This window comes from Petromyzon marinus, chromosome 10 (genome assembly GCF_048934315.1).
Source record: "Petromyzon marinus isolate PM22_M1 ecotype Great Lakes invasive population chromosome 10, UKy_Petmar_22M1.pri1.0, whole genome shotgun sequence".
Lineage (NCBI taxonomy): Eukaryota > Metazoa > Chordata > Hyperoartia > Petromyzontiformes > Petromyzontidae > Petromyzon > Petromyzon marinus.
The window spans coordinates 12658839-12681018 of NC_133676.1; the positions used below are offsets into that span (position 1 = coordinate 12658839).

A 22180-nucleotide genomic window follows, 5' to 3' on the forward strand; every position below is an offset into this window, starting at 1 on the left:
CATGCTTTCATAAAGGTCTATTAATGAATGCACACGTCATGCTTAGCATTGCGTAGCCTGCAAGCTTGGGTATTTCACATGCACTTAATATCACGTGCTCTGTTAACAGATACGCGTGCGTTCATAAATAATTGAAATACTCGGGTTTTCAGCGAGAGAAAGAAAACGCAGTTCGCAAAGAAACCTGAATCCTTTGCCTTCGTCAACCTCTCACTGGCAGCTGCTCATGTGCTGCAGAATTCAAATGCTCGGCTGTCGGTTATTAAATAACTTATTTATTTTTACTTATTATTATTATCAGTAGGAAAATCTAAACCACACGCAGATATTTAATTCGTGCGGACATTGATGGCTGCGTTTATAATACCGAAAATGAGACGCGCGACATCTAAAAGCGACGGCCATAAAACTGCCAGAAAACTCCACGTGATCGTAATGAGGGCGGGCGGGCGGGCGAGGGTCTTTATATCCGCTCTGTAAGGGGACACGGTCCGGCACTGTCGTGGTGCGGCGTGGGTTATTTACGAGGCGTCGCGCTGGAATAACTTCGTGGCAGAGGCGAAACGGTGGCGCGCGACCGTGGGGGCCCACGGCCGAAAAAATCACCGATCCCGCCCACCACCCCCGCCACTGCAGCGCCCCCCCCCCCCCCCCCCGCATGCCGGCTACGTGACGGGCAACCGTTATTTCGGGGTGCAATGCAACCTGCCTTATTTTTGGATGTTTTTTTTTTCATATTTAAAAGTAAAGAAGTAAAAACCCTAAGAAAAAAAAACAACTCGTGACACAAAGTACGTTCTCGAAAATTGGCGCGGCGGCCACGAAGGTCGAGCGCGTTGGAGAGGGAGAGAGAGAAATGGAAATAGCGCTCGTGCCCAAATGGGTCCCCGTTTTAATTTGTTTTTCGCTATTCTAAATCTGCTTTACCGTGTGCGGCCAGTGCGCGTGTTCGTTGTGTCTGGCGATCAGGTAGAGCGTGGGTGAGACGCATTTTTGATCGCAGCAACATTGCCTTGTTCGTGACCCGACGCGTTCGGGCTACGAGGTCGAAGTTCGGCTAACGTCTGTGGATTTTTTACGTTATTACACTCGTGTACGGGGACTTTATTCAGCTTTCTTCCTTGCGAGCGTGCATTCTCAACAAATGACAAAATGCCAGTCGTGCCCAACTAAACATTTTGACTGTGGCAGTTTTTTCGATGAAGCCTTTTTTTAATTTTCTGTTATCACTTGTGGTAAAGGCCGCTGGTGGTGGTGTTCGAGATTACCACGTGTTTTCCGACACGACAAATTATTTTTAAAACATCAAGAGGTCATCTGTGCTAACATTGTAACTTGCTCGTTTCCCGGTGTAACGGTGTCAAAAGACTATCGGCAGCCTTTAGGAGTTTGCGCGATGGTACAATAACAACAAATAACGCCCACCGCATTCTCGGTTGTGAATGAAGATGGCACGAACGCTTTCCGAACGCTCAAAGTTCCGCGCGTGGCTGTCGAGTCGAGTGCCTCTGGTTACTCTGGTGGCGTCAGTTATAGTGGCGACAGACATTCTAATTTGAAGTTAAAGCTTTCCTAGCCAAACAATTTTTTTATTTTACCAGGTAAGTATGTAGCTTTGTACCTCTTTTTCAGAAGCGATCTGGCCGCAAATGATAGCTCAACGAAGCGGCTTATCATCACTTGGAAATTTATAGCAGCCAAATACTCAACATGCATGCGGATTTTACATGTGGAGGACCCGGAGGGGTGAAAAAAATATCCACGTGACCACAGGGAGAGACGCAAACTCCAAATATCCACCAGCTGTTGTGGTCGGGATTGAACCCACGACCTCCTGTATGCCGGGCGAGGTAGTTAACATCTCCTAGCCACCGTGGAAGTGTCGCACTGTGACGAACGCAGACAAAGTATCGGGATTTTCTTCTCCCACTCTTTTGTGGTCTTGTTGTTATCAGTCTTGTTCCAATTTGTTACTAACTGCGTCGTGTCAGCGGCATGGCACCATTCGTTCGCAAAGCGTCTCGCAGCGACGTCGGGAGGCGTTTTGTTTCCCCTCCCCCCCCCACACACGGATCCGCTATTGCAATTGCTTGGCCCCAATGACTCTCCCGCCCACCCACCTTGGAAGAACGTCGCGGCCAAGCTTTGCTCGTCGGTGATCTCGGAGCTTACCGCGGCTCCGGCGCTGGTGCTGATAGTCCGCCGATTTGCGGGGGCGGAACGTCGCGAACGCAACCAATCCCCGCTCCGGGCGCTACTGCAGATCAGTGCGACTTTGCCGTCGAACACTCCGGAATCGTCCGAGTCGGCGTGCGTGAGAGGGCTGTCGTTTTGGAGCAGTCGTTTACCCTTTACAGTCGTCGTGTGTGTTTGTTCGTGTCGCACCGTACGTAGCCAACCGTGCTCATCCGAGGTGCGGGGCAAATCGGAGGTGCGCTTTATTAACGGGATAAGTCGATAGTAGTTTGAAATGTTTCTGATGATGAATGCCTCATTGCCAGCCCTGCTTGGATAATCTACAAAGTAGGATTCCACTGCACGACTATGAGGCATTACCCACGATTAACCCACGTCTTTCGAGAGGCGTGAAGTGTACGTCCGACCTGGTGCTTGAAAACTGCCCTGCAGTCTTCAAGCACCCGGAAGTTGAACGGCACACTCCGTTCAGCCTGCCGCAGTCGCTCCACCCGCACGTCGCTCACCCCCACCACTCCGTTGTCTTCTCCCGCCCTCGCGCGTGCGCCCAACAGACCGCCGGGCTTTTTGAAGAGCGACCGGTGCGCCCGCTATCGGCAGAGTCCCACCGCGTGCACCACACACCCCGCACGCGCCATGGAGGAGGAGCTGGAGGGCGTCTCGCTGAAGGAGCGCATCGCAGCCTACCAAGCCGCGCTGGCCGACGGCACCGCCCGCACCGACACCGCCGGCGGCACGGTGAGGCCTCAAGTGTTAGTGTGTTGATGGTCTCAGCCCGGTCACCAATTTGGCTAAACTCAAATTCTGAAATATCGGTTTGACTGCCCATCGGGTCACGTGGAAAAATACCTCGCGAACTCGTGTGTGTGTGTGTGTGCGCGTGGGAGAAGACGTCACTCAATGAGAAATAGTTCCGTGATGCCACCTCCTCTGGGCCATTCTCTCGCGGACGCACGGCTCGGCAACATTTCCAAATCGATCATCCTTCTCGTGATTTGATAACGATCGCAAAATCACGATAACGTCGTGGGGGGGGGGGGGGGGTGGAAACTGAATCCCAACGACAAGGAAAAAGACGGGTTAAGCTGATTTCAAGAACTTTTTGTGGAGCCGTATCTGCATTGCCCCCTTCCCAAAATAAAACCGGCCGGCACCGATGCGTGGCCGATTAAACAATCGTGATTTTTTTTTAATTATCGGTGGGAAATTCCTTCGCGCGTTCATTCTTGCGTGCCGGCCTGTTTTAGTCTGCGTCGGGGGCGAGTTATATCTGTCGGCCGAGGGGTAACCGGCGGAATTCTTTTTAGACACTGGCAGATGTGGGTGTTCACAAGGGAACGGCCTCCCGTTTGAATGTTGCCACAGCTGCTGTCAATTTGAAAGACTTCAAAAATACATTGCGAGTTGTCCGAGGCTGTGTTTAGCACCGGTCTCTGTGCACTGCGGCGATTTTTGCAACAACAGTTTAATCTATTTGCTGTGTGTGACCGGCATCGTTTCTTACGCGTCACTCAGACTTTCTCTCTGCATTGGCGGAGGACCGTTGCCCACAATTTTGCCCGATTTTTTAAAAATATATTGGTAATAATTACTCGCCGCTTTTGGCAAACCCTGACGTTGGGTAAAGTATTTTAAGCCTGTATTTATACGTGCATCTGTTGTTGATGATGGCGATGAAGAATCGGCTATGAATATTCATGTGTTTTTTCGTCCGAGACGAAAAAATACACGTGTGTGTGCGTGCGTCATTCTTGAGGACGGGACCACAAAGAAGTTGAGAGGGTGTCTAGGTGGACACGGGTCATTCAGGGGCGGAGCCAGGATTTCAGGCCGGGGTGACATTCAACAAATGTTCATTTCAAGAATGATTAGAGAGTCAGGCTGTTGAACTAGACGCCATCGGTTGGCGACACACTCTGACAATGCAGTTGCACGGAGCCCGCCAGACCGAGTGTCGTACACTTACACGCCCCTGGGGTCATTGATCATTAGTGCAGCTGAATTTAAAGCCATGGAGTCTTTTCTTTTCATGGCCCTTCCAGAGTGAGGGGGTAGGCGGAGGGGGGGCGGTGACCTCTCTCACTCACTCGCTCGCATTCTCTCTCGCCCTGCTCGTGCGCACGTCCGCCCTGACCCAGGATGGAATTAACTGCAGCTCGTCGCTTCTTGCCCGCTGCTTTTCCCCTCGTTTGTGCAGTGACGTTTTAACGTAGAGGTGTCGACGGCTTTGCGTGCTCGCTGCGCGTGGTGCCGGCGGTCGGCACGATTCGTCTCGCGCATTTAGCTACGAAAACCCGGCGACCTTCCCGAGTTCCATTCCCAGCCGTGAGGCTAACATCGATGATGGAGAGCGATATCTGAACCGGGTCCGCCGGCACCTCTCTCCTAGGTTGGCTCGTACTTAAATGAGTACCTGGTGCGATGTGTTAATCGTCAGCGCTGGTGAAACAAAGATGGGCGGGGACGTGGTGGTAGGTATTCCACAAATCAATTTAACGGGATGGCCTCAATAGATGCCTGTTAACAGAACTTGCCCTTTTGATCTGCGAGGGTAACGGGGCATCTTTGTTTTGTCTATTCTTTGCCTTGCGGTAACCCATGCTAGGTCTATCGTATTACAGCGGCGCATGTGGGTTTTCGCCCTGCCACGTGGTGGTGGGGGGTGTGTGTGTGTACGCGTGTGTACGCGTGTGTACGCGTGTGCGTACGTGTCTGCGTGCTTGGGGAGCGCCTCGTGCCGCAGTTAGCGCCGCTGCACTACGGACCCGTCGAGTCGGGTTGAGTGCCCGCTCACGACCAACACCAGCTGCGATTTTCTGAACTGGTCCTGGACCTCCTCCTAGGTCGACTCGGCCTCAAATTAATAGCTGGTGCGGTGTGTAAACATCGCCAATAGGGAGACGAAAGGTGTGTTGTTGGCCACCCAACACCTCGTGTCGGACTTCGTAGGTGCTCCTCGCTGTAACAGCGCTTGCCCCAACATTCTGTTAAGGCTATACGGAGGGGGTGTGGGATCTTTGTCTTTTTTTTCTGCGTGTGGGTGTGTGTGTGCTTGTACGCATGAACACACAGACACGTATGTACCTTAATACAGGTTTTTTTGTGTTGGATCGCGTATATATTTATTACACGATCTAACCCAAAAAAACTTGTATGATGGATGATATTGGTCGCGAAAGCCTACGTGTTAAACTGGTGTGTATACCTCCTTGTGCTAGTCCTCACGCTCGTGTCTATCTGTGTTGCTGCCGCTCACCAGGTGAGAGAGGCGAGTGGCGAGGCCACCGACGGCTTTTCCGAAGTCTCCCAGCAGTTCCAGCGTGAGCATCACTCAGTGCAGGTAACTTGGTGACGGACGCCCCCTTCGCTAGGCAAACAAACGAGCATCGGCCTCTCCACCTCTTCGCCGCGTTGCCTTGGAGACGTTGATAAAATGTGACGGATGGCCACACGTTGGGTTCCTTTGAGCCGGTGGGCCTGGAGGAAGCCGAGAGATTTTGGTAACGTGCGATGCGCGCATTGGTAAATCTATGGTGTGGGACCGGTTTGCTCTTGGCCAGACTGCCCAACAAGGCCACACACTTTGCCGTCCCGTCGAGGCGGATGGTGACGATGGTGACGATGGTCTCACGCGGAATGAGGGAGGGTTTTTGATTAACTGTGCGCTGTGGGCAACGTTTGAGGGACAAAATATAACTGAAAATACTTCTCATTATTTATGTAAATTTGACAACGGGCATATATTATCAGAATCGGAATATTTATTTATACTGGAAGAATCTGATGAGCTTTAATGCTTTTTTTTCCTACAGATGATGCACGTCAGAATACATCACGAACAATTAATGTAAATTACTTAAAAATATATATATTGTCCACGCGTGTTGTTTTGGGCTCGTGGAGCCGCGAGCTCGTGGGAGGGAACCTTCAGCCGGTGGGGAAAACACGACCCCCCAGGGTCGTTGTGCAGACAGACTGCGAATAACAAAATAACTTGACAGACAATATTTCTTTCACGTGTATCTGTCCCGCCATATGTATATAGAAGAAGTATTTTATATTTGTCCATCACTGCATGCGTGTTGACTGCACTAATCAGGTACTAGATGGGGGCGGCGGGGGGGAGCGTTTTTTAAACCTGGCAACAACACCGTTTAAAAAAGAAAAGTGAGAATTAAACGTAGGTTTAGCGCGCGCGCGATCACTCGCTTCACTTTCCTGGGCCTCCTTAACGGCCGTGGTGCGCGCTCGTTATTTCTCACGTTATTATTAGACAGCGCCACGGTGGCCCGCCAGTGGTGTGCGCCTCCCCCCAGCCCCGAAGGTATTTAGGTTGTTGTTGGGCCCTTGTCGCGGGTGAGTCCGTGACACAGCCCGTGTCTGCGTTGTCGCCCGGCAGCACGTGACGAGCAGCAGCAGCAGCAGCAAGGTCCACGTCGTCTCCAAGTCGGTGGAGCAGAAGGAGCAGCACGCCTCGAGCTTTGCCTCCTCGTCCCAGCTGGAGGAACATTCGGTGAGCGAGCAGGCGGCGAACGCCTCGACTGCCTCCATCGCGAACCTCCCCCCCCCCACTTGCACAGTCGCGGCTGGTTCAACTCTTCAGCTGCTGACCGGTTGCCCACTGCAGTTGACGGAAGAGGGCCTTGGTGTGGATCTTTTTCTTAAACGCGTTTGTCCCACTCGCGTTGTGGGGGGGGGGGGTCCGCTGTCCTTGCCAACCTTCTCCACGCTGCCCTGTCCTGCGCCATCTCGGGCCACCGTGTCCCATCGCACCGCATCGCTCCCTCCACCTCGTCTTCTGCTGCCTTCCTCTTGATCTCTCTCATTCCACTTGCATCACTTGCACTTTCTGACCCACATAATGTTCCTGTTGTCTCTCCGCATGGCCGAACCACACCCACAGCCCTTTCTGTCTCGTCTTCTCGGTGATTTCTACCACCTTGAGTGTTCATCTCACTTCTTCATTTCTCACACCCTGTCCCTTCCTCGTTAAACCCAACATCCACCGCAACATCCTCATCTCTGTCACTGCCATAGCTTGGTCCCCCACCCCCCTTCTCCTCTTTCTTGTGCCCCAGCACTCGGCCCCATACAACAGCACCGTCCTCACCACCGTCTTGTACACTTTTCCCTTCAACCAAACTGGGACCCTCTTATCGGACACCCGCACCACACGGCCTTGGTTGTGGATGGAATGTGCCAATTTGGTGTAGATGTAGTGTACAAGTGTAGCGCTCTGCCACCCCCCCTCCACCCCCGCTTCACCCCACCACTTCCCCTCCACCCCCCCCAACAACCAGCAATGTTGCCCTGCGAAAAGGGGAGAAAAATATATACGTCTATCTAATCGGCGACAGAGTAAGAATCCCCGTATTGGTTTACTGTGCGCAATGCTTTGGCGAATTATCTGGTGACGTTTTTGAAGGCAGCGTTTTCGCCGAAGCTGGGTTTTTTTTGTGTTTGTGCACCCGACCGAACACACGAAAACAAACTAACTCGGCGTCACGTAAATAAATTGTTTACACGTTGCCTGATAAGTCACTAAGCGTGCCAAACGTCGTAAGCGGTTTACAAACACGCACGCCCGGAACGCCTTCCATATCTGCGCGATGTCCTCCTCCCGGGCAAGTGGCCAGAATTGTCGCTTGTTGCCTTGACGGTTGTTTGTCTGTCTCCGGGCCCAAACCCAATTAAGTCGCTCGATCTCCAACGCTGGCACGCGTGGAGGAGAGAGGGCTGCTGCCGCCACTACCAACTCTCGCTGTGCCCGAGCGCCACCTACTGCCGTGCCGGAGGGAATTCACTCGGAGCCACTCGCCGTGTGTGCAAATGCCGGCTCCATAACACGCGCGGCAGCAGCGGATGTTTCCTGTGGCCTGAGAGGGCAAGGAGACCAACAGTGCATTTTCTTTAGGAAACGGCGGTTCTTCCGTCATGCTTAACAGAGCCCGAAAGGCTTTTCTTTGGCTTGGGCGCAATTGCACGCTTGTGCCGAGTTTGGTGGAAACGTTGCACGTCCCGGTCGGCGCTACTGACCAGCGGGGGGTGGAGTCTGATCAGGCAACCCCCATGACTGACACGGCGTGGGGATACCTTCATCCAGCAGTGGATCAATGCAAACACATGTAGTATTGATGGTTTTAATGGGATGTATTGGTGGCAGTGTTTCTGTGCTTTGTACTAAGAATTAAATTACACTCTTTGTTACTCGTGTAGTAATATGCGAACTTTGTATCTTTTTTTTTCCCTCGAAGGCTTCAAAGTCTGAAGATAATGTTCATACTTCAAGATCAGTTTCCTCTGCTCACAAGGCCAAAGATACCGATTGTGAGTCCGGCGCACATACGGAAACTTTTAATATTTGTTGATGGTGTTAGTTTTTGTAACGCAAATACACTGCAAACTCGATGTGGACTTATGTAAATGTCTTTTGTAAGATTTATTGTAATATCCGTCTTTACCAAAACGCTGGCACTGATAATATCACACTACTTAATGGAGGCACCATCAAACTGGAGGTGTGATGGTGCATCGATGAATCGATTAACATTAATTATTGTCACTTAAGTCGATGATGCGCGCATTGGATTGGTTTGCACATGGTGTCTGCGCCCACTCTAGCGTGGCGCTTTTCCACCCCTGTGTTATTTTCTGTCGGTTTCACGTGACCCTCTCGGGCGCCCAAATTACCGATTTACATTTCACCATGGCGTTAAACCAAAATAACCGATTCTCGAATCGATACGCCACCCTGAATCGAACCGATTTTCATTCCGCTCTCTACTGCGAACCTGTCGAACCTTTTTGCTCCATCTGCCCTTTGCTCGTGAGAGAACTCACCCCGGGCGCCTGACCTTTTGACACCGCGACATCGTTCGCGACCCTGGCGAATGGGATGGCCGTTTCCGATATCACGCGTTGGCGGTCGCAACACGTGTTGTGGTTTTTTTATTGTTTGCGTGTCGTTTAACGGAGTGCGCGCGTGGTGTTTTTCCCCACCCGATAGCACCCAGTGCCTTTGACCATCAGGCCAAAAAACAGGCCTCCGATGGCGACGTGGTGGATGCATCTAAGGTGAAGAGGTTGCACAAGGTGTGGTTACTAACGGCTTCTGTTCGCACCAATTCTAACATGATTAGCAAGATACCAGCTTAGTGGAGAGTAGTTGTCGTTTAGCGTTCTTGTTTAATGTAATGCTTTAAATCGTACCGTATGCGTGGGCTTGCCAGGAATTCACATTTGCATTTCGGAGATGCTTTGTTGTGTTGGCTAGGGTCAGGTAATTCATTTTGTACTTGAACAGGTATTTTTATTTTAAATATTTAAGATGAAATTGATTAACTGGGTTTTGTCACTTGTTATTGAATTTCTTTAAACTTAAAGCATACAACAATGGTGGAGTAATTGTGTGGTCAATACAAGGGGTTTGTGTGTTTTTCAAATTTGATACAGTACAGTATGAAGGTTTTTGGGCCAAAATTATTGTGACGCGTAAAGTTACACGAAAGAAAGTCCATTACATTTTGGTCGATGAGAATTAAAACATCTCAAGCAAAACCCCATTAAAACATCTATCCCTCGCAAGCCTACTCTACAGTGTACGTCCTAACTTAGCGCAGTCACGTTTTAGATGAGCGCTGGTTCTCGTGTTTAGTTTTAACGCTATGATGTCTCGTTGAGTTGCAGTGTGGATTTTTTGCTGTGTGTGTTTGCAGTGTTTTTTTCTCCTTTGCACTGCTTTTTTTTATTATCCCTACGCTTCCTTTCCTCCTCCACCTCCTCCTCCGCTGCCTCTTATTGCACTCTCCTTTTACTATGAAGCCCCCAACTCCAAATGGGACTGTAGCGCCAAACGTTCATAAGCCTTGCGCGGCGGAGCGCCAGGCAACCCTGACCACCCCCCCCCCCCACCCCTTCTCGGAGTTGCGAGCGGATGGGGCCAGAAGAGGAAGCTGGTGGGGGGGTGGGGGGGGGGACAGGAGAGCAAGCGTCAAAACCGATGAGCCAATCCCCGTGTGAGGAGCTCGCCGACGCGCCTTCGAGCCACCAAGCGGAGGGGCGGCTGCGACGCCCCCTCTAGGCCAAGCCGCTGACGAAGTTGCCTCTAGGCCAAGCCGCTGACGAAGTTGCTTTTTGAGTGCGGCGGCGGTGGAAATCGGAGGGCGTGTGCCGTGTGGGTTGCTCCAACAAGCATGGTGTGTGGAGGTTTGTTTATTCGCCGTTTTCAAAGTGACAATTGCTTGTTCGTGAAAAAAGTGACAATAAAACGGAAACGTAAAATGTGCATGCTGTGCATGAAAAGTTTGCAGTGCAGTGAACGGTCGCATCGCGTGCACACACGTCCGCGGAGCATGAAACTTTGACGGCATGCCCTGGAATGAAGAAAACATTGCGTGGGTTTGATCCATGAATTAAAGTTCCAATCTGGTTCTCTCCACTTAAGATGGAACACAAAACCGAAGCCAGTGCTTGGAAATCGCACAGTGTCTTGCGCACAAGCGTGCAAGTCGCCACATCTGCAGGTGCTGCGTCATCGGTCTCCAGCCACAACGGAAGCATGGAAACGCTTCCTCCTCCGCCCAGCGACCTCCTTCACGGCTCCCTCGACTTCCTCCCACCTCCGCCGCCTGCCCCCCAATCCAGCAAGTCCCGGACTCCTGCGCGGACCTCGGCAGCCGCCTCCCCAGAGCCGGGCTTTCTGACGGTGCCCCAGGAGAGAGCGGCGATGGCACCGTCGCCCGAGCCTCACGCCCGTGTCGCCTATCGGCAGCAGCAGCAGCTGAACGAACTGCGGAGGCTCTACAAGCACATCCACCCGGAGGTGCGCAAGAACCTGGAGCGCGAGTGCCTGCGTGACCTGGTGGGCTCCTCGCAGGGCGGCGGCGCAGCGCAGGCGGGCGACCCGCAGCAGGCACGTTGGCTTTACGAGCAGGGCCTGGCGGGGCCGAGCCCGCCGCCCCCGCCACAGGGGGACCGCGAGTGCCTGGAGTGGGACGAGATCCTGCGTGGAGAGGTGCGCTCGATGCGCTGGATGTTTGAGACTCAGCCCCTGGACACGATCCGCGAGCCCGGCACGCCCGACCCGAACGCCGGCGGCAGCGGCGGCGGCGGTGGCGGCGGCGGCGATCCGATTCCATGCGGCGACGTGCGCTACACGGCGTGGAAGTTCGAGACCCAGCCGCTGGACAGCCTCGCCGTTCACTCGGCCGACAAGGCGACAAAGATGCCCGAGCTGGCAAAGGGGGACGTGCGCACCGCCACATGGCTCTTTGAGACGCGGACCCTGGATGCGCTGAGCGGGGCCGAGGCCACCGAAGACGTGAGGAGCACGGTGATGGGCGGGGACGTCAGCATGGGCAGATACATGTTCGAAACTAAACCAATTTCGTCTTTGGCCCGGTGGGAAGAGGAAGAGTCGGACTTGCTGAAGTTGAAGTCCGAGCTGGAGGAGATTTTGGGGGGCGACGTCCGTAGATCCGTGCAGCTGTTCGAGTCGTACCCGCTGTGCGCCATTCGAGACAGCCAGGGCCACGTGCACCGCATCACGTCCGTGCGCAGGGAGGAGGTGGAAGAGTGCAGCCTCGGCGTGGAAGGCTCCGTCAAGTCGGCGCGCTGGCTCTTTGAGACGAGCCCCCTGGACAGCATCAACGCAAGCTCCTCGGAGCTGCGGATCGTGCGGGGTATCTCCATGGAGGACGAGCAGAAGGGCGGCGTGGGCAGAGCCCGGTGGCTTTTCGAGAACCAGTCGCTGGACACGATCAACGAGGACACGGAGGGTGGGGAATATACGAAGGTGCAGAAGGAGGTGATCGAGGGCTCTGATGTGAAGCGACACCGCTGGCTGTTCGAGACCCACACAATGGACACTCTGAAAGATAATGCCGATGAGGATCGGCAGCAGAAGGAGGAGGTCATTGGAGGCGATGTCAAGTCCTCCCTTTGGCTGTTTGAGACCAGGCCCATGGATTCGTTTGGTACTTTAATGGAGGTGGGAAAGTTGAAAACCGTAGAGGCCTCGGCCGACGAGAGAGGCGATGTTCGACACGCAAAGTGGGTGTTCGAGTCGAAGCCGCTCGACCTGATACAAGAGGAGCAAAAGGAGATTGTGAAAACGGTGCAGCGCAGCGGCAGCGAGAGGGGGGAGGTGAAGTCCGTTAAAGAGGTGTTCGAGACCGTTCCTTTGGGATCAATCCAGGACACCGAGAAGATCACCGAGTCTGCAGGCATAATAGGAGGGGATGTTAAGACAACGAAATCTCTGTTCGAGTCCGTTCCGCTCTATGCCATCCGGGACAGCTCTGGCTATTACCACCAGGTTCAGACCGTGAGGAGGGAGGAGGTTTCAAGCGGAGATGTGAAGAGCTGCCGCTGGATGTTTGAGACCAAACCTTTAGACCAGTTCGACGAGGAGAGCCTTCAGAAAATCCAAATCATAAAGGGCATTTCAAAGGAGGAGCTGCAGGCGGGTGACGTGAAGACAGCGAAGTGGCTATTTGAGACGCACCCCCTGGACACGATAAAAAACGCAGATGAAGAGAGCGTCACCCAGCAGCGCACGGAGGTTCACCGAGGCGACGTCAAGATGTGTCGCTGGCTCTTCGAAACTCGACCCATGGACGCGCTGTATGAAAAGGTAGAAAAGCGAGAGGGCGAAGAGGAGGTTATGAAGGGCGACGTGAAGACGTGCACGTGGCTCTTCGAGAACCAGCCGCTGGACACGCTCGTAGCGGACGGCGCTGCACACAAGCTGCAGGTGCGCTCGCTCAGGCAGGAGGACGTGGAGGGCAGTGACGTGCGCACGCGGAGGATCCTCTTCGAGACCGAGCGCCTCGACAGCATCCGCGGCGGCTTCGAGGAAGGGCAGGACGTGAGGCGCATCACCAACATCGACGTGCAGTCGGGCGACGTTTCGCGCGTCAAGTGGCGGTTCGAGAACCACCCCCTCGACACCATCGTCGGGGAGTCTACGGGACAGAAGTTGAAGACGGTGCAGGCGGAGGACATCGAGAGAGGTGATGTGAACAAGTACACGTCCTTGTTTGAAACGCAACCCATCGGAGCGATCGGGGAAGATCCGGACGCGGTGAAGCTGAGGAGGACCGTCACCGACGTACAAGGGGGCAACGTCCACATGTGCTCGTGGCTCTTCGAGAATCGGCCGATGGGGACCATAGGCGAGGACCCAGAGGCGGCGCAGCTGGTCGGCACGATCTCCGACGTTGTGGGTGGTGACGTCAAGAGCGGGCGAGTTGTGTTCGAGACTCGGTCGCTTGATCAGATCCGGGGTGACGGGTCAGACGTGTCCGACGCGACGAAGGAGGAAGTCATCGGGGGAGACGTGAAGTCGTTCACCATGCTATTCGAAACGCAGCCCCTCTACGCCATTCAGGACCGCGAGGGTTACTTCCACGAAGTGGTGACGGTCAAGAAGGAGGAGGTGATGCGCGCGGATGTGAGCAGCGCGCGCTGGCTGTTTGAGACGCGGCCGCTGGACGCCATTGGCGCGGGTCAGGAGGTGCACGTGATCCGTGCGGTCACCCAGGAGGACGTTCAGAGTGGGGATGTGCAAACTGCCCGGTGGCGCTTTGAAACCCAGCCGCTCGATACGATCGCCGAGGACGGGAAAGTGTTGATCAGAACGGTGGACGACGTGCAGGGTGGCAATGTGCAGTCAAACGCACAGCTGTTTGAGTCGGAAGGTGTCGATCGTCGGAAGTTCGTGAGAACGGTCAGTGTCAGCGATGTGCAGAGAGGGGACGTCCGGACATCTCGCTGGCTTTTTGAGACGAAGAATATTGACGAAATCGGGGAAAGCGCTTCTGAGAAGCTGGACTTCACCAAAGTTATAAGAGAAGATGTGAAAAGTGGCGATTTGAAAAATTCTCTCTGGCTGTTCGAAAATCATCCCCTGGACAAGATAAAGGAACAAGATGAAGAGACTACTGTCCGGGCAGAAGAGATCCAGGGTGGCGATGTGAAAACCACGACCTGGCTGTTTGAGCGCACCCCATTGCACAGGCTCGGTGACTCGGGCACGTACGTTGAAAAGCCGGAAATAGTCGGCAAGAACATTCGAGAGACCCTGCGGTCGTTGATTGACTGCAACGTGGTGGATTCTTCTCGCGGAATTTTGCTCGAGTCAAGTGACGTGGGCAACGTCCGAATGGCCATGTATAACCTAATGAACCCAGAGGCTCAGCCCCAAATTCAGAAGGATGAAATAATTCGTGGGGATATGCATAGCATTTTGCAGCAGCTGCTCTCCAAGAAGCGAGAGGACCACCAGAGCATTGTGATTGATTCGGAGGAGAGGGGAAATCTTCGGCAAACCTTAGAGAGGCTGATGCACCAGTCCTCCGAAGCCAGCACCGAGCGTGAAGAAGTAATCCGAGGAGACATCCGCCAAGCAATTGATCAACTTTTCAGTCAAAGCGATGCATCTGGACTGAGGAGAGGCATCCTTATTCAAGAGGGCGAAACGGGCAACGTCAAGATGACCATATATTCCCTGCTGAACAGAGAAGAGGATTCCAGTCGCAGGGAAGAAGACGTGGTGGCTGGAAATGTCAGGGGGGCGATAAACAGCCTCATGACCTCGGCCCAGAGTGACTCTCGCCATCAGCAAGTGCAGCAGGACGAAATACAGGGAGGAAACGTTCAGTTCTTCACAACCTGCATTGAAAGCGGGGCATTAGATTACCTGAAGCTCCTACAGAAGCAAGGCGCAGAGGAGGACGACGACGAATCCACTCGCCGAGCGCAGGAAATCGACATCGTTCCTGGAGACGTCCAGAAAACCAAGCAGCTGCTGGAGCTGAGCGCCCAACAAGCTATGGTTGTCGAAAAAGAAGAGGTGACCAGGGGAGATCTTCAGGCAACGCTGCGATCACTCGAGGATGCCGTCAATGCCAAGACCTCGGTGGTCAGGGAGGATGTGATGAGAGCCGATCTCCGTGCCACGCTGCAGTCTCTGCAGGAAGCCGTGAACACCAAGGTCGAGGTCGCAAAGGAGGACATCGTCAGAGGAGACCTGAGGGCCACTTTGCAGTCCCTGGAGGAGGCTCTGAATGCAAAGGTGGAGTCTGCGAAGGAGGACGTGGTGAGAGGCGACCTTCGGGGAGCCTTGAGGTCACTGCAGGAAGCCCAGCTGGCGGTGAGGGAAATCAGCAGAGAGGAGGTGGTCAAGGGAGACATCCACGCCACGCTGAAGTCCCTGCAAGAATCCATCGACTCCAAGGAGGAAGTGATTCGTGAAGAGGTGGTCAGAGGCAGCATTCGAGATGCGCTGGCATCGCTGCAGGAGGCGGTGAATTCCAAGACGGAAATGGCGGAGAGGGAGGAGGTGGTTAGGGCAGACTTGCGCACAATTGTGCGGTCTCTGGAGGAGTCCCTCAACTCACAAGTTCAGCTCGCCAAGGAGGAAGTGGTGAGGGGGGACGTTCACGCCGCCCTCCGTTCGCTGGAAGAGGCGCAGAAGGCAGTGAGGACGACGGTCAGGGAAGACATGGTGCGAGGGGATGTCAAGACTGTGCTCCAGTCGCTGGAACGTGCCGTCAATGCCAAGGTGGAGAGCGTGCGGGAGGAGGTTGTGCGGGGCGATCTTCAGGCTGCAATAAGGTCGCTGGAGGAGGCTCAGAACGCGCAGGTCGCCGTCGAAAAGGACGAAGTGGTGAAGGGGGACATTAGGTCCATTTTGAGGTCGCTACAAAATGCCATCACTGCCAAGAGTGAGATTGCGAGGGAGGAAGCGACAAAAGGAGACATTAAGCAGGCGATACGCTCACTGGGAGAAGCAATTAATGCTAAAATAGAGATGGTGAAAGAGGATGTGGTGAATGGAGATGTCCGGGCTGCTCTGCAGTCACTGGAAGAGGCCAAGAATGTGGTGAGAATGACCGCGAGAGAGAACATAGTGAGGGGCGACCTGAGGAAAGTGCTCCAGTCGCTCGAAGACGCCGTGAACGCCAAGGTGGAAATGATTCGAGAAGACGTGGTGCGGGGAGATCTCCGGACGGCGCTGAGGTCTCTGGAGGAATCACAGCGTTCACAGAGCGTGGTCGAGAGGGAGGAAGTGGTGAGAGGAGACATCAGGAGTATCCTAAGGTCTCTCAACGAGGCCGTTAACTTGAAAACGGACGTGACGCGAGAAGACGTCGTCAGGGGCGACATCCAGATGGCGATCCGGTCATTAGAGGAAGCGATTAATGCTAAGATAATGATGGTTAGAGAGGATGTTGTAAGAGGGGACCTCCCCACTGCCCTCCGTTCACTGGAGGAGGCTGTGAACGCGAAGATAGAAGTCGTTCGGGAGGAGGTCATCCGCGGAGACCTTCAAGCCGCACTGAGGTCTTTAAACGAGGCCAAAAATGCGGTCTCAGCCAAGGAAGAAAAAGACATAGTCCGTGCAGATCTCCAGACAACTCTGCGGTCATTGCAAGACTGGCAGAAAGGCAGCGTAAAGGAGAGCGATAGAGAGGACGTTGTCAGAGCTGATCTGCAGGCGACTTTGAGGTCTTTGGAAGAAGCGCAGCAGGCTGTGAAGGTCGCCGAGAAAGAAGAGGCGGTGAGAGGGAACTTGAAAGCAGCATTGCAAGGTTTAGAGGAGTCGAAGAAAGCGGTCCGAGAGACTCAGAGAGAAGAGGTGGTCAGAGCGAACATTAAGGCCGCGAAAAAGAGGTTGATCCAGTCGCAGAAGAAAGACATAAAAAGGCAGGTAGATATGGAGGAAGAAATTCAGAATATCCAAAAGCAGGCTTCGCTTGAGCAGACTGATCAGAGTGACCACGAAATATTTCAAAAGGTCGTTCAGAAAGAACAACCTACTTCCACAATCAATGTAGATCTGATCACTGACACCCCTAACACAAAATTGAGCGAGCAAGTTGAAGAAACGAAGCATATTACAAAAGAAGAGGATGCCCTCGTGAAAGGAGTGAAGCCCAAATCTCACCATTATCACAGCCAAAGTGCATCGCGGAAGGTGGGAAAAAGCTACGAAACGATCTCCACGGAAGAATCTGCTCGTCACACTCAACAGCAAACCACTCACAAGAGAGATGAAATGAGCCGACAGGTAGAAGTGCAAATCAAGAAACAGGAGGCGGATCAAACGGACAGATCCGCTGGTAACATAAAGGCTGAGAAGTCAGTGCTGGGAGATGAAAAGGCCAAAAGCCACCTGGTCGGACTTTCTCCATCACAAAGCAAAGTGCAAGTGATTAAAGTTAAAAAGATCCAACCGTTGACCACTGACACGAATATTGCGGCAAAGCAGAACACAAAATCTGAAGTCGATCAGCGGTCATCCATCCAGGGAATCGCAAGTTCCAGCCAACAGCAAATGATTCGAGAGAGCGTTGTTAAGGAAAGCCGTAGGGTTACGAACGTGTCCGAGGAGAGCACGGTCAATGTGAGCCGCAAGGAATCCAAGACATCCCACAAAGATGCACACAAGGGGACAGAGGAATGCGTGTCGCAGCAGGTCTCCGGCACATTGTCCTCCTCCGAGCTTCAGCATAAGAGCAAGGCGAACATTTTAGGCAAAGATGTGAAACAAAAAACCACTGTGACCCTGCCATTTGGCTACAAAAAGAAGGCCGTGGAGCTGAGCCTGCTGCCTCCGCCACCGCTTCCTCGGCCGGTCCCCTTGACCGAGGATGAACTGCCACTTCCGCCACCACCGCCCCCCATGGAAGTGGATATTGACTGCCCTCTGCCGCTGCCTCCGTCTGCAGCCGAGGCCCTTCCGGACGACTTGCCTCTGCCTCCTCCGCCCCCGGCTTTAGTTCCGCAGGCTGCCCCCGTTACCGCCCAGCTATCCAATACCAAGACGCAGGCGAGTCGTGCAGCTAAGAGTTCATTCAAGGTGAAGACGATGAACCTCTCCACTCCACCGCCCTCCCCGTATGGGCCAATACCGTTCAAGAAGAAGAACTTCCCGTCCACTCCTGCGTCTCCCTCGACGACTGCCGTGACATCATCGTCGTTGATGTCATCATCGGTTACGATAATACCCTTGACAACGCAGGTCACTGATGTAACAAAAGTGAAGATTTCTCCAAAACGTGCCGACGCCAAGACCGATGTGAAGACGGCGACGTCGCTGTCGACTTCGTCGTCGTCCCAGCGACAGAGAAGCTCGACGACGAGCGAGATGCTGGTGCAGACGCGCACGGACACCGAACGAACGCAGAGCGAGCACGCACAGGTGACGCAAACTGGGAGCGCGCGTGGGGAGTCTAAACAAAAGCAGAGCGCGCAGGTGACGCAAACTGGGAGCGCGCGTGGGGTGTCTAAACAAAAGCAGAGCGCGCAGGTGACGCAAATGGGGAGCGCGCACGTGGAGTCGACACAAAAGCAGAGCGCGCAGGTGACGCAAACGGGGAGCGTGCACGTGGAGTCAACACAGAAGCAGAGCGCGCAGGTGACGCAAATGGGGAGCGTGCACGTGGAGTCAACACAGAAGCAGAGCGCGCAGGTGACGCAAATGGGGAGCGTGCACGTGGAGTCGACACAGAAGCAGAGCGCGCAGGTGACGCAAATGGGGAGTGCGCACGCTGGTGCCGTCGCCTTGGCGAGTGAAGAGCATTGGGCACGGCCCAGGGTGGCGATTCCGCAGGCCGAACCGAAAAAGCCAAATACTCCCACGCATGGCAGCGTTCCGGTGACCATCGCCATTCCCACGTCTCCCCTGCCGAGACCGAAGAGCGCCAATCGAGGCTTCAAGACGCCTTTAATGATCGCGGAGGAGAACTTCAGGAAGCAGCAGCTGGAGAAGGGAAAGTCCGTGAGCGCCTCCCCTCCGAACTCGTTCTTCGCTGATGTGATGAGCGAGCAACAAGGACAAGTGGTCATCGTCGCACCGCTTGACCAAGACGCGTTGGCCGCTTTCGACGTGTCGTCCGTTTCCAACGCGACGGCGAGCAAGGCCACCGTGATGAAGAAAGAGGCGGCGAAGAATATTTCGCAGATACTGAGCCAGCACATGGGCGAACCGAAGGTCAAAGGTGTGACCGAGGACCGGAAACCAAACGTAATTGAGACTCACCCAGTGCCTGAGGCAACTCAAAAACAGGAGAAATCCCACGTTACTTCCACGAGGAAGGTTACTCTGCACAAGAAAGAAGAGGGTCAGCAGAACATTGAGAACAAGCCAAAATCTACGGATAAGCAGGATGAACTTCGCAAGCTTTACCACTTGTCGGAGACCGGGAAACAGCCCCTGCAGCACCAGGTGCAGATCTCCTCGGGCGCGGCTCAACAGCTGCACCAGCAGCAGATGGCGTCGTCGTCGTCATCATCGTCGTCATCCCATCGCGTCATGACGGAACGGCACCACGAGGAGGAGCGTGTCCAAACGTCGCGGCAGTTCTCCTCCAAGACGACGACGCAGACCAATATCAAACAGCAGCAGCAGCAGCAGTGGACGGAGCACGGCCAGGATGGATTCAATAACCGAATGACTCCGGAGCAACTTGGCACATTCGAGAAAAAATCTGTCCCTGGCGGGGAGCCTCGAGGTGAGTTCAGAGCCGACAAGCGTGACGCTTCTGCTGGGGGGTTTTCTGGCAAGCGGGAAAAGTTGGAAAACGGGTATAGGGCTGTAAGCGCAGAGATGTTCGGCAAAGCAGAATCGCCGTCTGACGTGATGCTTGAAAGACCCCTAGGGCACAGGATTCGCACCATCAGCATCGGCTCGAGCAAAACGACGCCCGAGCCGCCGGCAAAGACGATCGACTCCAGTTCGATCGCAGAAGAAATGGTAAGTGGCCGACGGTCTGTAGAGGAGAGCGTAGCCTTTCAGCGCCGCGTGACGTCTCCGTCTCCCGTCTTCATCACCATCGAGTCCACGGCTCGAAAGCCGACCGACTTTAGACTGCCATTCCGAACCCCTCCGTCTCCTCCGCCTCGTAAGTTCTTCAGCCCCGTGCCGCCGCCTCCGCCCCTAGCCCTCTCCCCGTCCCAGCTGAGCGCCCGCACCCCGTCGCCTCCGTGTCAGCTGTGGGCCACGTCGCCCTCCAACAAGCGGCGCTTGGACCAGCTGACCAAGCTGCGCGACGCGACCAGCAAACTCTCGCAGGGCGTCCCCTCGAGCCCTCCGCAGCTGAGCCTGGGTCACGTGACCACCAAGCGCTCCGAGATAATCCCGTCGCCGCCGACGCTCCGCAGGCAACTGAATATAGGCGCGGCCGCGCCGGATCCTCCACCCGCGGTCGGCAGGACGCCGGCACCTGGGGCTAGCGAGGCAGGGTCTCCCCTCACGCCGGGCAAAGTGAAAGACATCAAGGGCATGTTCGAAGAGGCAAAAAGAATAGAGGATAATAGAGCATATGTCCGCAAGGAGCCGATAGGTATCTCTGAACGTTTGGCGCCGGAGCCAGATTACACCGGCACGCCCAGTCCAAATCCTCCACTTACTCCTTCTCCACATCCTTCGGCACAAAACGAAATGCCCAGAGTAGACTTTACGGGACTTGTTCACAGATTTGAGAGCCCGGAGCACACCGTTTACACTCGGAAAGACCCCATTGAAATCCCCGAGCGTTTGGGGAGTGACAGCGAGGACGAGTTTATGCAAAAGAAAGGGCAGCTGGACGAAATCCCCACCATTGACATGAAGTCCGTGAGGACCAGGTTTGAAGGCAGCACCCAGAGCAGAGTGCAAGCGTCGGCCTCGTTCCAAAGTAGCTCGCACAGCAGCAGCAGCACGATGCTTAAGCAGCAGAGGCAGGCGGCGGGACATTTCGAAAGTGACTTCCGAGGGTTCGAAGGCGATGTTAGCGACCTCTCCGACGGCTCCCGTAGCAACACTCCCCAAAAAGGCCCGCTGAGCGACCGAGCCCTACACAGCCACCACCACCTGCCACAAGTCCGGCCCGCGAGCCAGCAGAAGAACGCGCCGCACGTCGTTGCCGACACGGCCGAGAGGAGCGCTCGCAGCAAGAAAACGTCCGCGGTGGCGGTAGCGGTCGCGGCGACGGCCACGTCGGCGTCGAATTCTCCCGGGCGGCAGAAGCCCCCAAAGCCGGAGACTCCCATGCAACCGTTCTCCCCTCCCTGCTACGAGGACGCGGTGACGACGAGAGCGCGCGACCTCCGTGGAGAAACGGCCGTCTCGTCCGCCTCCGAGCAGCTGACCGAGAGTCACACGTCCCTGCTGAGGAGCATGGCAAACGACCTGAGCAGCCTGGAGCAGAGCCTGCAGGAGGCGGAGCGAATGCTGTGGAGCCTGGGCGGCTCCCCGGAGCAGGCGGCTCGCTCCGCCGCCCCCCCTCCCACAACTGCCAGCCTAGCGGCAAGTCTGTCGGCTGGCCCAAGGCCCGAAGCGAGCTTGGCTTCGTCTCGGAGCGCCCCCAAAACCACCGGTAACATGAGACTGTGAGCGGAAGAGCATGAGAAACCCGTTGGGTGCTGCCTCCCAGGGCTGTCTCCCCCCTCCTCCCCCCACCCCCCCCCCAAAAAAAAAAGGCTGACGGCATGACGAGGATAGGTCTAACGTTCACGGCACCCGGCGATTACTGCTTGCTGAACTTTCTCTTTTATCGAAGCTCCCTATATATATTCTTTTCCTTTTCCGTGCATTGCTTTGCCGTCTTGGCTTGGTCTGCTGCCGCTTGTAGTGAACTGCAGGCGCGGTCCAGTTGTGTTTATATACTGCTTTTGGTACGTTTTGGTTTGACCTAGTAGTTGGTACCGACTGCAATGCGATGGATGGATGTAGTTTGTTGCGGATTTTGTTGCGAAGTGAAAGTGCATTGTGTTGTCGAATGTAATTTTTGCTGTAACTGCAGTGGTTAAAATGACTGTCTCATTCACACTCCCAGAACGTTTCTGCGATATTTATAAATTTGTAACATTTTAAGTTGGTAGTTTTTGTTCGTTACAACACCGGGAATATAACCCTGCAATAAGTTAATGTAAAAAAACGGAACTATTTTTTGGTTGCATTTTATTCAACACAACGGTAGAATATCATCCACAAATA

At 54.4% G+C, this 22180-nt stretch overlaps 1 protein-coding gene across 10 annotated transcripts in view; it reads left to right on the forward strand.

Annotated features, from left to right (window-relative positions):
- LOC116940875 (uncharacterized) overlaps positions 1-22180 on the forward strand; it is a 65032-nt gene that overhangs the window by 40926 nt on the left and 1926 nt on the right. For 5 of the 10 annotated variants that reach the window (XM_076066182.1, XM_076066183.1, XM_076066184.1 and 2 more), the window contains 6 exons: positions 2751-2934; positions 5456-5536; positions 6596-6709; positions 8451-8523; positions 9203-9288; positions 10640-21560. In XM_076066182.1, the coding sequence (XP_075922297.1) occupies positions 2751-2934; positions 5456-5536; positions 6596-6709; positions 8451-8523; positions 9203-9288; positions 10640-21560 (11459 nt within the window). Of the gene's footprint in view, positions 1-2750; positions 2935-5455; positions 5537-6595; positions 6710-8450; positions 8524-9202; positions 9289-10217; positions 10402-10639; positions 21561-22180 lie in introns of those variants that run through there. The other 5 variants (XM_032951184.2, XM_032951185.2, XM_076066181.1 and 2 more) reach the window with 4 other exon arrangements.